At 39.9% G+C, this 17,747-nt stretch overlaps 1 protein-coding gene across 2 annotated transcripts in view; it reads left to right on the forward strand.

Annotated features, from left to right (window-relative positions):
* Nucleotides 1–456: 456 nt before the first annotated feature.
* The window catches only part of METAP1D (methionyl aminopeptidase type 1D, mitochondrial), a 74,258-nt gene continuing 56,967 nt past the window's right edge, over nt 457–17,747 (forward strand). For both annotated transcript variants that reach the window (XM_063110191.1, XM_063110201.1), the window contains exon 1: nt 457–517. In XM_063110191.1, the coding sequence (XP_062966261.1) occupies nt 478–517 (40 nt within the window). In that variant the 5' untranslated portion in view covers nt 457–477. The remainder of the gene's footprint in view (nt 518–17,747) is intronic.

A 17,747-nucleotide genomic window follows, 5' to 3' on the forward strand; every position in this document is an offset into this window, starting at 1 on the left:
GTAGATTTGGGGACAGCAATGAGACAGGTGGTGGCTTTGAACCAGATTTTACCTTTCAACTGAATCCATGGAAATAATTTGCAACCGTGACAGACGATGCAAAGTGCCATGTTGAACACTAGATTATGCTTTATTTTTCAGCCCAACTTCACGTTTCCATGCACCAAAATGTTGATGCCATAATATTGGATGCCACGCTTACCTGACAGGCTTCTTCCATCCCACCTAGGCGCGGGGGCTCAGACCGAGCGCGCGAGCCACGGCCGGAGCCAGACTCTCGCGGCCGTAGCGGGCTCCGCCGGCCGCGGATTCCGCCGCTGGCCCAGGTGCCCGAGCCGCTCCGGGGCTGGGGCTCCCGCAGTCAGCCCCCCGCGCGCACGCGCGCTCCCCGCGGGCGGCTTCGGCAGGGCGGCGACTGGACGGCTCCAGTGGGCGGGGCAGCGAGCGAGTGCTCGGGACCACGTGACCGGCGCCAACATGGCGGCGCCCAGCGGCGTCCACCTGCTCGTCCGCAGAGGTAAGCGCCTGGAGGACAGCCCCGCGAAAGTTGGCACGGTCACTCACTCGCTACGCATCCGGGTTCAAAGGGCTGCACACCCACGCTCAGACTTCTAGGCACACACGAATGCACTTACAGTCCTACGGACACACGCAGGCACACACGATGATTCACACGCCGCAGGGACACAGACACACATTTATTCACTCTTCACTCTCCTGGTCCACGTCACCGTGTGGCGTCTATTCGCAGTTACTCCTTGACATTTACGGACCATCAAAGTTTTCTTCTCCCACTTCAGTTGTACCATTAGTAAACATATATTCCGGCTGATGAGCGATGAAACCTATCGTGATTGTGAAATGCGCCTGGACAGCCAGTTGCCTTCTCTAGAGTTATTCTGTGGGCATATCTTTTGGGGAACTTGCAAAATATGATTATTCTCTTCTAGTGATTTAAAGTTGAGAAGAAATGATGTCTGGGTAGGTCTAAATAGTTGTTATCCTGCGTGAGTTTTGAGATTTTAGACAATGCTTTCGCAGCTGAAATAGGGAAATCTTTATTGAATTTGAACTAGGTTCGAAATCTTTGTTGGAAAGAACTAGGAAGTTGTTTCGAGGACGGGGGAAGAGGAGAGGGACATATTTTGAAGGGCTACTTAGGTGTCAGGCATGTATGAAGAGTCCTATGAGGTAAATATTATTTTCATAGTAGTAGCTGTCGTTTATTAAGTGCCTTTTAAGTACATGATACTATATTAGGCAACTTATAGATGCTAGCTATCTTTTAAAACCCAATGAGTTTGGAATTATTCGCTCTTTGTAGATGGTAAGGAGGCAGAATATGCATTTGAACATGACTAATTTTTTTTTTTTTAAAAAGCTCATTCCTCTGTACTGAATGGCATGGTCTCTCCATAGAAATCAGTGTGCATAGTTCAGTTGAGACAAGACAAGTATGTGCGTGTAGAAGTAAAGAGGATGATGTTTTAGAGAGGAAGAAGGCTAGCAGGGGATAGACTTCACTATTTTAGGTTAGTGGAGATGAGTAAGGAAGATTTGAGGTGAAAGATGTGTAAGGGGAAGGTGATGTAGGAAGCTTTTTCGGCTGGTTGCACAGAAGAGTGACTGGAGGTCAACATGAGAATGTGGCTTTGTGGAAAGAGAGCTAATGTACATCTCTTAAGAGCTGAACTCCAGTCCAAACTCTGTCAACTAATTAAGTTACTTTTCTGTTTCCTCTTTTGACAAGAATTAATGACATTCAGACTTTGTTTTTGTGCACTGCAGATAATGGTGAGGAGGATCTGGAGAGATAGTCAAGGTAGAGGAGGAGCCACAAAAAACCCCAAACAAACCCAAAACCATATAGAAGTGTCTATATACACATATGTCTATATGTATTTATATATATATATGTATGGTAGTCTCTCCTTATCTTTGGGGGATACATTCCAAGACCCCCAGTGATGCCTCAAACTGCAGATAATACAGAACCGTATATATATTATTTCTTTCCTATGCATACAAACCTATGGTAAAGTTTGATTAATAAATTAGGCACAGTAAGAGGTTAACAACAGCAACTAATAATAAAATAGAACAGTTATAGCAATATACTGTAATAAAAGTTATGTGAATATGCTCTCTCTCAAAATATCGTAGTGTACTGCGGGTAACTGAAACTTCAGAAAGAAAAACTATGGATAAGGCGGGACTACTGTATATATATATAAAATCTCTTTATGTGTTTCAGAAATAACATATTAATCTTTTCTTTCTGTCTGTCTCTCTCCTTTCTTTCTTTCTTGTCACTTATGATTTTGACAAAAGGTAGTTTAGACAATTTTGGGAAAAGCAATCATAGGGAGGCCTGGCCTAGTTACTGGTTCCCGTAACCCATCCCACTGTTTCTCAAAGTGCTGCAACAACCAAGAGGGGGAATCTTCTGATTAGAAGAGAGAGGAAAAATGTGTCATCAAGAAAAGATTTTAGTGATGGGGAAATGGCCTCTTTCCGGACTATCCATAGCTAGTTTTAAGTTACAGACAGGTTTTTCTGCCACCTGCTCCTCACCCCCCAGGGTTGAAAATGAAGGGTAAATTCATAAAGACTTCTGTCTCCACTCTCTTCCTCTTCTTTACCCATTTAGATTGATGTAAATCAATTGTCTACAAGTCTCTGTGTTCCAGGATTTGTCGTCAGCATCTCTGTGCATCTTTCCCTCCTGAAGTATAGGAAGAAGACTTTTTAAAAAAATCTCTTGAGAAGGTTCTGGGTCAATTAAGGAAAAATAAATTAAAAAGAAAAAAATTCAGGGACAGAAGTAGGTTAGAAGTTATCAGAAATTGGGGGAAGGAATAATGAGAAATTGCTTAGTGGGTACAGAGTTTATGTTTAGAATGACAAAAAAGTTTTGGAAATAGAGGTGGTGGTCACACAGCATTGTGAATGTAATTAATTCCACACAATTGTATGTTTTAAAATGCTTAAAATGGCAAAACTTATATATATTTTACCATAATAACTTTTTTAAAAGGGCATGATGTTTTTCTGATGGTTCCTCAACTCATTGTGGCTTTAATCACTATATACCCTATACACAGTAGTTACCTAGCTCCTCTCACCATCCGCAACCCTAACTATATTGTTAATTCTTGTTGAACAAGAACTATGTCTTCTGTATCTTCTGTCTTTACAAGCACAGCACCTGGCTCAAACTTAAGCTCATTAAAAGTATACTGAACTGAGAGGCTGTTAAGACTTTTCTCTTCCATCATGGGCTAAGGGATGAGTAGAAACTATAAGGAGTGACATTGGAAAGAAGAAAAAAAAACAGATCAGTCTCTTGGAACCAGGAGAGAAGGTAACAAGAGACTTTTAGGGATGAAAATATTCCCAGGTGTTATCACTGGCAAGAAATCCCTACCCCGAAGCTCTGGGAGCTCTCTCCTACTTTATTGTTTCACTCCCAACCCCCACTTTTATAGACTCCCTGTTCTAGCTCTTGAAGCCACTACATACGATCTTTGCCCAGTGATATGGGAAGGAATGGGGAAGGCAAGTAAGGGGGTGTATTTTTTTTCCTTTACAGTCTTTCCCTAGTGTGAGCCAGTCTCCCCTGGACTGCCTTCGGTCTCTCTGATTTTCTGAGACTTTTACTAGGCTCTCCTATCAGGTTTCTCTTGCTGGAACGTGAGCTTCTTGTAGGCAAGATCTTACCCTCTTCATCTTTGTCTCCCAAGAGTCTGCAGCAGGGTCTGCACATAGTAAGTACTCAGTTGCATAACTGAAAGAAAGGCCTTCAGAATGCAACAATGCAACCTCCTTTGGAAATAATTGTGCATAAAAGTTATACAGCAACCCTAAAGAGTAATTTATCCTTAAATGTCAGGTTTCATTACATGAAAGGCTAAGATAGTGACTTTATTCCCATTTGCACTCTCTTTCTTATCTCCCTCCAAGAATAATTTAAGGCAATTTTACTTCTGCCTACCTTTTTGGCGGTTGTGAGAATTTTATTCCAGGTAATTTGAATTGTGAGTCAGACTTATTGGAGATAATTAGAAAAAAAGAGGTTGGCGTGGGGAAGGGAAGAAAGCTAATGGAGAAGTGCTTGAGTTATAAGCACTATAGCTGTGGAAGAGATGAGGTGAAGGAAGCTGGTAGAAGTAAACCCTTGGAACTAAGCACTGTCCTGGTGTCCTTCCACAGCCCGTGCGAAGGGAGCTGAAGCCAGTGAGGGGAGAGGAAGTAGACTGTGACAAGTCCAGCAGAAAGTCTGAGCAGAAAGGCCCAGTTGCAGATGTATGAAATAGGTAGTTTGGCCTTTCCAGAGGGCGGGCTGTATGTCAATATGTATCAAGGTGTAAATATGTATACCTTTTACCTGACAATTTTGCTTCTAGGAATTTATTCTAAGAGAATAATGGGATGAGTGTGCAAAGATGTATGAACAAGACTATAACTTTATAATGATAGTAATTGGGAAATATTGGACAGAATCTGAGATGTCCATTGGTAAGATAATGGCTAAATAAACTATGATTCATTCATTCAATGGAGTGCTATGCAGCACCATTAAAAAAGATGATGTAGATTTACGGTAGATTTGTTGTTGACATGTACTGAGAAAAAAAGGCAGGGTATAGAACAGTATATAGCACTTATGTAAAGTTACATATCCTGTGTTTCCTTATGTGTATGTACACATAAAGAGATACCTGGAATGATGTTCACCCAAATATTCATAGCTGTTATTTCTAGATAATTGGATTGGACTTATTTTTACTTTCTTTATACTTGATATATTTGAATTTTATACATGGAACAGATAGCATTTTTATTACCTAAAAAAGTAAACTTTTAGTATAAAAAAGGTATTGAATGTTTGAATGGAACCAGACCCAGGGGGGAAATGTCTTTTACTATGTATATTCTCTTCAACAGTGCAAACTGTCTATGTAATTTAATTTGTAACATAGGAAAGGAGCATCTTTAAGATTTCCGTGATCAAATAATGGTAAATGGAAATATACTCATTGCTATAATTTAAGATGCATGTAATACTACTATTATCTTATTTACTTATTTACTTTTATTTTAACAAATACAAGGGTACTTCAAAAAGTTCGTGGAAAAATGGAATCAAAATATACTATGAATCTTTCCATGAACTTTTTGAAGACCCCTCATATAGAAAATATTTGTAAGTGATTTTGTTCTTTTGTGACCCTAAAGTCATAGATTTCTCCACTGAGAATTCTTTTACCATAGTGGTTTTTCAAAAATAAAAGATCCAGGTAGAAGAAGGTTTATTGTGCATCATGAATTAAGTACGCTAAACTTTTGTCAGTTGACCTGAGATTCTTGCTATCTTGTACAGCTTCTGTAGGAAAATGTATGTTCAGTATTGCCAAATCAACTTAGAATTAAACTTTTGAGATACAATTCATGGGCGGTTTGGAAAATACTAATGTTAATGAGGAACTAAATGTGACTTACTTAATATACTCATTCCTGTTGATAGCCAGAGAATGGAAATGGAGTTTTGCTGTATGAAATTTTTTAACAAATACATTCCAATTCTATTATAATATGGGTTTTTATTATATAGATTAAGACATATTTACAATAAAATCATAGCCTTAAGGTGATACATGCCCCAAAGCCATATATAGTCATATGTTTTTTCCTCTGCTAGAAATAGCTTTCTATAACACAAATTGCTCCTGTCTCCCATTGAAATTTTGAAATTTCAATGCCTAGTACTGGATATGTAGACCTTCAGTGATGAATTTGCTGTACAGTTATTTAAAAGCAAGGTGATGTTGAGCTGTATTTGTTGGTATGGAATGATGCCACAAAATACGTTATTTGGAAAAAGCAAGTTATAGAACAATTTAATATAATCCCATTTTGTAAAATCAAATACCAAAATCTCTGTATGTGTTGAGTGTCTAAGTGTGTAACATATATACATACACACGCAGAGAATGGCATCCACCTAAATATGTACAGTTTTTATGAAATGCCCACTTTCCTCAAGCATTGGAAATCTGTGAAAATGCAGAGTGGATGCTACGTGTCTTAGGGAACTTGGCAAAGATGGGAGGAGTATTATATGTATACAGAGCTTCATTTGAACAACATCATATTTTATAGTTAAAACAGCTTGTTCTTGTGGAGGTTGGATTTTCTTTTTTAGCTTTTGAATATGGAGAATTTCAGACATACAGGAAAGTGGAGAGAACATATGATGAACTCCCACATACCCATCACCTAGTTACAGTCGTCATCATCTTATGGCCACTCTTGTTTCATTTATACCCCCAGCCACTTTGCCTCCCCAAAGCTGGATTATTTTGAAGCACATCTCAGATATCATATCATTTCATCTGTAGATTTTTCATCATGTATCTCTAAGAGATGGGGACCCTTTTTTTTTTCCTTTATATATTATACTTATCAGTTCTAGAATTTCCATTTTGTTCCTTTTATAATTTCCATTTCTCTGTTGAGATTTCACACCTGCTTACTCATTATGTCCATCTTTTCCTTTAAGTACTTGAATATACATATTTATAACAGCTCTTTTAAAGTCCTTGTCTGTTAATTCTATCATCTGGGTCATCTTAGGCTCTGTTTGTTTTATTGACTGCTTTTTTTTTTTAATTGATTGTGGGTTACATTTTTCTGCTTCTTCACATGTCCTGTAATACTTAATTGTATATGTGACATAACGGATAATATCTTGTGGAGAGTGTGTTGTTTATCTTTAAAATATGTTGAGTATTGTTCTAGGAGGCAGTTAGTTAAATTACTGGCAAATCTGTTTGATTCTGCTGGAGTTGGTTTTATTCTTTGTTAGGGTAGATCTATTTGTGTTTTGCCCTTTGTCCTATGGCATAGCCCTTACTCTAGTGTAGGGGTCATAAAATTTTTCTGTAAAGTGCCAGATAGTAAATATCTTAGGCTTTTTGCAGGCCGTAAGTCTCTGTTGCAACTACTCAACTCTGCCAAGGTAGTGCAAAAACAGCTTAGATGGTATATAAACAAAGGAGCATAGCTGTGTTCCAATAAAACTTTATTTATAAAAACAAGCAGTGAGCCAGATTTGGTCCCTAGGCCTTAATTTGCCTCGCAGACCTTAATTTGACCACCCTTGCTCTGCTAATGCATGTTTCTTACTCCTAAAGCTGGTCTTTCTGAGGTCTCCATTGAATACTTTAGGGGCTCAGTGAGGTCTGTCTACTTTGGTTGGGCTGGGACCGCACCTTCTCCCAGCACTACAAGTGGAATCTCTATTCAGTTCTCAGCCTGCAGCAGCTACTCTCTGGTAGAACTTGTGGAGTGTCACCCCAGCACTTGGATGCCTCTTTTCCAGTACCCTGCCCCACAAATTCCAGTTGCTTCAACAGCCAGACCTCTGCTCTCTGACTCCTTAGCTAAGGAGCCAGGGACTGTGCTCTGCTTGGTCTTCACCCTCCAATGCCATAGTTGGGAAGGTTGTCCAAGGCAGAAATCGGGGGCCTATGTGGGCTCACCTTGTGTATTCTTTTCTCTTAAGGTTCACTATCCTGCATTGCCCACCATCCAGTGGCAAAAAACAGTTATTTCACATGTTTTGTCTAGTTGCTTAAGGCAAGAGGGAGTTCCAGGACCAGTTATGCCAACATGGACAGAAGAGGATGCCGGGTTTGTTTGTTTGTTTTTGTCTGTTTTTTTGGGTTTTTTTAATCTATAGGCTTACTTTTCCTCATTTTCCCCCGTTTTTGTTTAAAATTTATTTGTTGAAGCAACTGGTTAGTCTCTGCTGTACGGTGCTTTCCACTTTCTGGATTTTGCTGATTGTACCGTACTCCATAGGAGTCTTTTAAGGTGCTCCTCTGTAACTGGCAGTTAGATCCAAGGTCTGTCTTGATTTAGGTTAGACTTTTTTTTTTTTTTTTTTTTGGCAAAAGTACTTCATAGTGTTTTTTCTTTATGTAACATTAATGGCCATTGGTGATCATTATCCAGCTTCATTAACTCATTAGGCATTTGCAAGATTGTAATGTTTAATTCAAGTATTCCTTCTTCATTTTTCAGCTATAAAACATCTACAAAAAGAAACTTTGTCATCAAGTTATCTTATTATCTTGATAGACCCCATCCTGGCAAGGAAAGTTAAATATTTGATTTGGTTTCTTTATTTAACAGTTTTTAAAATAAAAAATTTATCCTCCAAGAGTGACCAATGAGTTTTTATTTAGAATCATCATATAGATTAATTTTTACTTATGTATCTACTTTAATTTTCTGAAAGTATATGAAAGGATCATGGAGTAATGAAATGAAATCCTGAGGCAGGATTGCAAGATTCAAGATAGAAGAGCAAAAACTACTGACAGGAGTAGCATTTTAAAAAATGAAATTTAAGAAATGGTTACTATAATTTAATGCTAGGATAGAAGACGGTAGGGTCAAAGGGGATTGAACATCTTCCAGAGCTTGTTACAAGTTGGGTGACAGAGTATTAGGCATTCACATTATAACAAGATGCTCACTTCTGCACATAGTGAAATGTCAGACCTTGTGCTTGGGATAATTATAACTATGCTTTTAAATATCCACAAGACGATTATGTATAAGATGAAAAGGCAACTAGGTAAAGATTGGTTTTGAATCTTGTTTCTTCAACTTACTATCACATGAATTTAAGAAGTAATTTAATTTTCCACTCAACTTTACGGTGAACCTAACACTGCTCTAAAAAATATAAAGTCTATTAAAAAAAGAAATTTAAGTAGGAGAACCTGTGAAAGCACCTACCACAAGAAATGTCCTTTCCTCTTAGCAGATGGCCTCTTATGACCCTGTCTCTGCACCCTTGGTTGAAGCAATCACAAGGCAGCCCAGAATTAAGGGAGGGGACAAAGAGCCCCTCTTGGCGGGATTAGTGTTGAAGAATCTTGACATTCTAAGGCTGTTTTCTGAATGCAGTGGGGAAGGAGTAAGCTCCCCAAATATATGCTAAATTTTGTGTATATGAGTGTTTTCCTGAGGGAAAATATGCATGACTTTCATTTATGTCTCAAAGTAAGATGTATTTTATTTTTAGTATCATCTTCCTTAGAGTATCAAAATTCTTTGATACTTCTCCCATTGAGTGGTGGGGTCTTTGGCCTTTCCCCTTGAGTCTAGACTGCCTTGTGACAGCTTCAACCGAAAAAGTCGGGGGAGGTGATGCTGTGTGACTTGTGAGGCTGTCATAAAAGGGAATGCAGCTTCTGCTTTGCTCACTGGAACCCTCATGCTTGGAGCGTGAGCTGCCTTGTGAGAGTCCCAACTGTACTGCAGCTGCTATACTGTCAGAAAGCCAAGCCACTTGTAGAGGCCACATGAAGGTGCTCCAGTCAAAAGTCCTAGGCTTTGAGTCCCATCCCAGGCACCAGACATGTGAGTGGATGAGCCTTCAGATGGTTCCAGGCCCCAGCATTGAGTCACCCAAAGGCTTTAAGTCATTTTGTCTGATGGCCTGAGATATCATGCAGCCTCGGGCATTCATTTCCAAATCCTTGAACCATATAATCTGTGAGCATAATAAAATGCCTGGAATTTTTTACACTGTTAAATGTTGGGTAATTTGTTACACAGCAGTAGTAACTGGAACAGTATGTGATATACAATAGCTGGTAACAACTACTGTATTTTTCAGTGGAAAACCTGAAGAACCACTTGTAGGAAGTACCTGTAGGTAGTTGTAGCAAAACGACTCCCCAAAACTTGGAGTCACCATACACAACAAAATATGACTTCTTATCAGATATTAATCATTTATTTATATTCTAGATGAAGTTTACCAATCAGGAGTCATTTTTATCATAAGTGATATCGCTTTATATCGTAGCTAACATTCCACCTTTACCAGGTTTCCAGAAGAACTGAGCGAGAAAGTTAACCCAAAGCCACATTTGTCCATGGAGAAGTATCCATTGAGAAAAGCAAGGTAGCAATGTTAGTACTGGGCAGAATAGAATTTAGGACAAAAAGCATCAAACAGAACAAAGAAGTTTATGGACTTTTTCTATATCTATACTCACTATCCACTTAATGATCTCATCAGTTCCATGGCTCTAAAGAGCATCCATTAAGTTGTTGACTCCCATATTTATGCCCCCAGGTAAGACGTTTCTCCTAAACTCCAGACTCATACATCCAGCTACCTACTGAACATTTCCACTTAGATGTCTTAATAAGCATCTCAAAGTCAACGAGTCCAAACTCCAAAACTGGACTTCTAATCCCTCCCCCCTAAATGTGCTCCACTGAAAGATATCCCCATCTTAGTTGTTGATAAGTTTGTCCTGTCAGTTTCTCAGACCATAAGCCTTCAGATCAACCTCAGTTCCTTTCTTTCCTTCACTCTGTATTCAACCTATCAAAAAATCCTGTTGGATTTACTTTAAGATATACTCAGAATTTAAACATTTTTTGTTACCCCACTGTTACCACCTGATTTGAGCCGCTATCATATCTGACCTGGATTATTGCAAGAACTTACTGTCGGTCTCCCTGCTTCTACCTGTGCCCTCTGTACTCAGTTCTCAGTACAGCAGCCAGACATGTATTTAAAATGTAAGTCAGATCATGTCATTCTTTTGCTAAAACCCATTTCACTCAGAGTAGAAGCCAGATTCCTTGTCATATCCTATAAGGCCCTGCTCATAGCACTTAATACTTTTTAACACACTGTATGACTTACTTATCTTTCATGTTGTCTGTTGCTAGTCTCTCTGATAGAACGTAAGTTCCACAAGGAGAAGGATTTTTGTTTGTTTTTTTACCTGGTATATCCCGAGCACCTAGAACAATGCCTTGCAAATAAGTATTCAATAATGATTTTTTGAATGAATGAATGAAAAGTGGCTATTTAATGGTGATATAATAAAGTTATTAGTAATGAACATTTATGAATCAGATAACATGTTGAAATACATAAAGAGGGCTGGCCAGTTAGCTCAGTTGGTTAGAGAATGGTGCTGATAACACCAAAGCCCAGGGTTCAATACCTGTACTGGCCAGTCACCAAAAAAAAAAATTAGAAATACATAAAGCAGAAGCCATTAGAAATAAAAGGAAAAATAGGTAAAACCACAAATATAGAGGGAAATGTTAGCATGCCTCTAAGAATTTGGCAATTCAGACAAAATAAGATTATTTTAATAATATAATAGAATAAGCTTGATTTAACATTAAATACAGTACATTGGATTAAAGGTTTTGTTTGTTTGTTTACAATAAAATTTGATGTTATGCCACTAAAAACCTCAATAAGTTCTAGAGAGAAAAAAATGTATGAACTATATTCTCTTACCACAAAGCAGAAATGCACAATTTAATGGGGAGAGGGAAGAGGTTTGACCCAAGTTTTGTGGAAACACAAAAGGAACTTAGAGAGTGGGGGATGTGCTGTTAACACTGTACTGCACTTGGAAAACATGGTTCTCATCCTCCACAAGTTCACAGTCCTTCTGGGGAAATTGGACATGTACAGCAGTTATTGCAACTGAGTGAGATAGATGCACAGATCGACGTAAGCAAACAGTGCAATGGGATTATCCAGTAGAGACTGAGGAGTCAGCCTGAAGAGGAGGGGAAGACTGGCCCCAGTCTGAGTCCTTCAGTACAAGGAGGGCTTGGTCGGGTAAAGAAGTCTAGAGACAGAGAAGGCCTCTTTTTCGAAGGCAGAGAGAGATGTGAGAGTCTATGTAGTCTTCTGGGATCTCTGCTGGTTTAACGTGGCAGGCAAGTAGGGTGATAGCAGAGGGGAGGTTGGAGGTAGCTACTTTTGGCAATAGAATGTACAGTATTTGGGGACTACATGAATGGGACAGCTGAGGCATGTGTTTGAGGGGGGTGAAGATAGGCAGACTTCTGTTCCCTTAGGGTTGGAGGAAATGAGAGATGAGCATGCAGATAGTTTTTCACATGGAACAGGGGACAGAAAATTAAAGAAGCTTCTTGTCCTTGGTGACTTCTATTTCTGTACATCTTTGCAGAGATTAGAAATGAAAGATGAGGTAGGGGATTGGGAAATAGGAGAGGAACCTGATAAGGGAGAAGTGGAAGGATTGCCCAGCAGGGTTGAGACCCAAGTGAAATTAGAGACAGTGTAGTGCCCCCATTCACTGCCACTGTGTGATTTTCTCCAACTGGGCATCATCCTGTGTATGTAAAAGAGTGAGGTAGAGAGATAGATTGACTGGAATTTTCCAGATGGATGCATTAGAAGAACCAGGGAGTAAGAGAGTCAGGAGGTTGTTAAGAGGGAGATTGAACTAATGAATCACAGATTCTAGTCTGAGAGCTTCATAAGGACATGGGCCATGTCTATTTTGTTATTATTATTAAAATGCATAACCTGGAGGGCAGAAGAAATCAAAAGAGAAGAGGCTTACAGTTTGGGGGGAAAAGAGTTGTCCAAAGATGAGAATTCCCAGTAAGGTCAGAGAACAGGTATAGTGGGAAGGAGGAGTGAGAGAACTGGAAGAGTAGGATAGGAGGCTGGAGTTTCACAATGGAGGTGACTTCTGAACTAGGTCAAACAATTTTTAGTTTAATTGAAGAAAGAAGCCTCATACATATAATAACAATGCAGAGCAGTATAATAGTGCTCTGGGAATAAGAGGAAGAAAAGATAATTTGGGGCTGGAATGGCCACTTCAGAGAAGAGAGTTGAATTAGGCCTTGAAGGATGAGGAAGGTAGTCAGCAGAGGGGCCGAGGATGGCATCCCAAAGGGGATAAGGTAGGGCGATGGTGAGAAAACCACGAACAAGCAGAAAAACTGAAGACATATTTGGAGGGTTCTGGAATGGAGGGTTTGTTTGGAGGTGAGAGTCTGTGTTAGTGGAGTGATAGCAGATGAAGATAAATAATGCAGGTCAGGATCAGGTCATGGAGAACCTCGAAAGCCAGCTTAGGGTTTATCTTATAGGCCACAGACGAAGGTTTTTGGCAAGGAAGGGAGATGGTGTCTCCATTTTAACTACTGCTGGTGTGTTCTGGAGGTATTGGAGAGGGAAAGCCATTGCAGTCAGAAGAGTGGCAGAAACAGAGTGACTGGGGCCTGAACTAGTGTGATGACTATGGGATGGAAAGAGAGAGATGGATGCAAGAGAAATGGTACAGAGGAGAAATCAGCAGGACCTGGTAGCTTGTTGGAAAGGGGACCAAAGGAAGGAGAGGAGCCATCAAAACAGAAAAGCAGGAGTTGGCAAAAATGGAGAGCCTAGTCAGGAAAAGTCTCAGGAGGAAGTTTCGGATGACTAAGTGAAGGATAGTAAATTTGGCTGCTAGGAGATCATAGTGACTTGGACCAAATTTTAGCAGTAGAAGGAACTTATGAAAAGTGATAGGTGTTGGTCTTGTAGAGAACTATGGAGGTTTTTGTTCCTTTTTTTTTTTTCAATCACAACTTTCTTGAGATTTAATTCACAGACCATACAATTCAACTATTTAAAGTGTGTAATTCAGTTGTATTTACTATATTCACAGAGTTGTGCCATCACCACAATCAACTTTACATTTTTATCACCCCAAATAAGAAACCTCTTACCCATTATCAGTCACTCTCCAATCCCCCCATGCCATCCAAGCAACTACTAATTTTCTTTCTGTCTATAGATTTGCCTATTCTGGACATTTCATATAATTGGAATCATCTACCATGTGTTCTTTTGTGACTGGCTTCTTTCATTCAGCATGATGTTTACAAGGTTCACCCACATTGTAGCATGTATCAGCATTTCATTCTTTTTTATTGCTGAATAATATTCTACTGTGCGAATGTTTCACATTTTGTTTATCCACTCATCAGTTGATGGACTTTTGGGTTATTCTACTTTTTAGCTTTTACAAATAATGCTACTATAAATATTTGTGTACACGTTTTTGTTTGGCCATGTGTTTTGTTTTTGAAATAGAGTCCCTGGCTCTGTTTAGAAGCAGAGAAAAGGAAAGATACTGGTAAGGAAAAAAGGCCACTGGAAATCCTGGTGATCGGGAGACTTCCTGGAGAGAGAGTAGACCTGAAAGAGATGGAAAGGAATGAACAGAAAGAGGAGGACGGGGAAAAGTTCCCCTTAGAAGTGGGACAGGGGCCTCTACCTCTGAGACAGGAGTGAAGGAAGAATAGGAATTTATTTTTCTATGTATAAAAATACTTCTAAAATATATTTTCTGACTCTACAAGCAATATGAGGAAGGCTGAGTACTAGTGGCTAATAAATGTGGGTTCTCAGGTCAGGCTGCTTAGGTTGAGTCCTGCTACTGAGCTTACTAGTTGTAGAACTCTGGACTTGTTAGTTACCTCTCTAAGGTTTAGTTCCTTCATTTGTAAAATGGGTCTCAGAGACTACCTACCTTATTAGGCTATTATGAGGATTAAGAGAAATAATGCCTGTACAGCCGTATTAGTTACCTACTACTGTATAACAAATTATCCCATAACAACAGATGTTTACTATGTCACAGCTTCTGAAGGCCAGGAATCCGTGAATGGCTTAGCTAGGTGTCTGATTCAGGATCTCCCATGAAGTTGCAATTGAGCTGTTGGCTGGAGCTGTAGTCATCCCACAACTTGACCAGGGCTGAAGGACCAGGGTCACTCACATGGCTGTTGGTAGGCCTCTGTTCCTTTCAGCTATTGGCTGGAGACTTCAGCTTCTCACCACCTGTGCCTCTCCATAGGCCTGCTCACAACATGCAACTAGTGATCCGACACAGAGAACTATAGTGCCCACAACAGAAGCCACAGTCTTTTATAACCAAACCTCAGAAGTGACTTCCCATCACCTCTGTCATATGCTACTGATTATACCAGACCAGTACAGTGTGGCAGGGGACTGGACCAGGATGTGAATACCAGGACACTGGGCCATTGGGGACCATCTTGGAGGCTGACTACTGCAACATCACTTAGCACAATGAATGACACATAATAAGCCTGTAATAACTATCCATAGTGGCAGTATTAAGATATCATAGAAATGTATAAAGAAGAAAGTAAATATCACCCATGGTCCCACCATTTAGATAGAAAGAGTAGACATTTCTAAAGTGATTTTTTTTTTTCCTAAGGAGGGCTACTAGTAATATGACCATGATTTTTAAAAATTTCTACTACATCCATAAGAGAAAGTTTATGAATTACTGAAATATTACATTAGGATTTGGGGCTTCATACAGCCTGTCTCTATACTTAGTAAGATTATGATTTTCCCATAAGGTCAAATTGAAATAGGTCAGAAATGAAAAGAGCATCCTGGCTGTATTCTCCACAAACTGGCTGATGCTGCTGAATACCAGCCCCTCCAAGAATTGATATTTCAAAAGACAACTCCTCTGCAGTCCTCTTTCATTTCTCTCCTACTTTATGCTCTGTGAAGAGCGCAGGAACACAGCAGTCAGAAAGTGGGTGAGCAACACAGTAGGGAGAAGGCTGTGCAGAGTCTTCCTACGATGGTTTAGGTGGATTAGCACTTTATGGTAGCTTCTTTTATAAGGGTCAGATTCATTTTCCAGTGCTGCTTTCTACTTTAATGTTACTGCTTTAATCATTAGAATACCACCAATTCCTTCAGGCAATAGGAAGCTATTGAAGATTTAATGAGATTCATACTGCTTATGTTTAAATGTTGATGACTTCCTGCATGCATATTAATCAATCCTGACCTTGATCTTAAATTCCTTCCCAGTCAAAATTCTCATCAAGCATACTTACTAGATCCCTCAGTGTTCACTGAATACCTGGTTTGTTTCCAAAAGTACATAAAAGAACATGAAGTCTAATGTTTAGCGTGTGTCAGATTTTCAGTACCCCTGTCTGACTTGTCTTCCAGTTCTCACCATGACTGGAAATCTGGAAAATATAGGGGGAGGAAAATCAGTAACTCTTAATAGGGGATTTAGCCTAGTTTAAAAGACTGTATGTTCTGCGCAGCAGACCTTGAATACGCCTTAATTGGTTGTCTAGGTCAGTTTGTCCAACTGGCAACTCTCAGTGCCCATCCAGGCCACAGAGCATATCTGGGTGGCCTTTGTGTGTGCGCTCCGGCTGTCGAGCAGCAGGACTCGGCCTCTGTCCCCTGCTTCATTGGCCCCGTCCTTTAGTTCAGGCCCACCCCCCACCAGCCACAGAGGCCTGGGAAACCCGGGCTGGCCACCTGGTCTCCTCATGCCCAGCATCTCTGCATCTGCCACAATTGTCCCCTCAGCCACCTTGGCAGATTTCCTGACCAACAGTCTTTCTCCGAACTAGGACCCGGGGCAGGAACTGTGGGAGAACAGGAGAGGAGAAGTGACAGGTCTCAAGAGTCTGAGAGAAGATGAAAGTGAAGGCGAAGGAGTGTGGGAGAGAAAAGGGGAAAGGGTCACATCGGTTGAAGGGAAAATAAATGCACATGTGAGAACATGAGGGTGGGAGGTGTGTACACAGAGGTAGGACATGAGGGGAGAAAAGCAGGCAAACAAGTGAAGGAGCCTATGTGCGGTGGGGCCAATCACTGAGATGAGGAACAAAAGAGGTAAATTTGCGTGTGAAACAGGCCACATGTGAGAGACTGGAGAGAGCAACACAGGAGCTCTCTTGGGTAGAACCTGACCATGCACATCACTGGGAGTTGCCATCGGACAGTTTCTACATATATTTATGAAAAAAATATTATTTTAAAAAGGCAAACCACAAATAGATATACACTTAGCATATTGCATTACATTGGGATTATTTTAGGATGTCCCAAATGTGTTATCATTTGATTTAGAAGCTTAGCCTGCCTGCTGGCGTGTTGATTGTTTAAATGTGGCCTATCCGACCAAGCAGTTGGACAGTATTGGTTTTGATGACTACAGGTGCTTGCCACTTTGAAAAAAAAAAAGGGATAATTTTTGCATCCAGATAGAAGTTTTTCATCTTTTTAAAGCAGTAGTCTCCTGTTGATATTTAACTGAATAGGTGAGAATATATCCATTTTTCAAAACAGATTTCTCATACTTAATGATCAAAATTTTTATCTTTTAAAAACAACTTTAAAAAAATAGCCACAAAATTTTATACCTTTTAGCTCAGTTATTTAATTCCACTTCTAGAAATCAATGTTTAGAAAGTAATCAGAGGTGCTGGCAAAGATTCAGGTTCAAGGATGTCTATTACAGTGTTGCTTATATTAGCAAAGAACTGGAAACAACCTAGATGTCCAATGAAATAGAGGAATGATTAAATTATGATACATCCATTAAGATGTGATAGACTGTTATATGGTCATTAAAATACTGCCCATTAAACTATTTCCTCCAATTCATTCTCCACACTGCAGTGAGTGGCCTTTTAAAAAGTACATTGGGGGCTGGCTGGTTAGCTCAGATGGTTAGAGGATGGTGTTATAACACCAAGGTGAAAGGTTCGGATTCCCAGCCAGACATACACATACATACATAAATGTACATTGGATCATTTTACTCCCCCTTAAAATCTTTCCTTGGCTTCCCATTGTACTCACCATGAAAATCCTGACTCCTAAGTCCCATTGGCTTTATCTCATCACTGCTAACTCTGCAGTCCCTCCACTCCTGTCTGTTGGCCTGCTTTTCAGGTGCTCTAATTCTCTAAGCCTTTGCTTCCTTGGGATCTTAGCATATGCTGTTCCTCATGCTTGAACTATCTTCCCCCAGCTCTTCATCTGGCTAATTCCTGCTTGTTCTTCAGGT

The sequence above is a fragment of the Cynocephalus volans genome, chromosome 1 (genome assembly GCF_027409185.1).
Source record: "Cynocephalus volans isolate mCynVol1 chromosome 1, mCynVol1.pri, whole genome shotgun sequence".
In the NCBI taxonomy this organism is placed as follows: domain Eukaryota; kingdom Metazoa; phylum Chordata; class Mammalia; order Dermoptera; family Cynocephalidae; genus Cynocephalus; species Cynocephalus volans.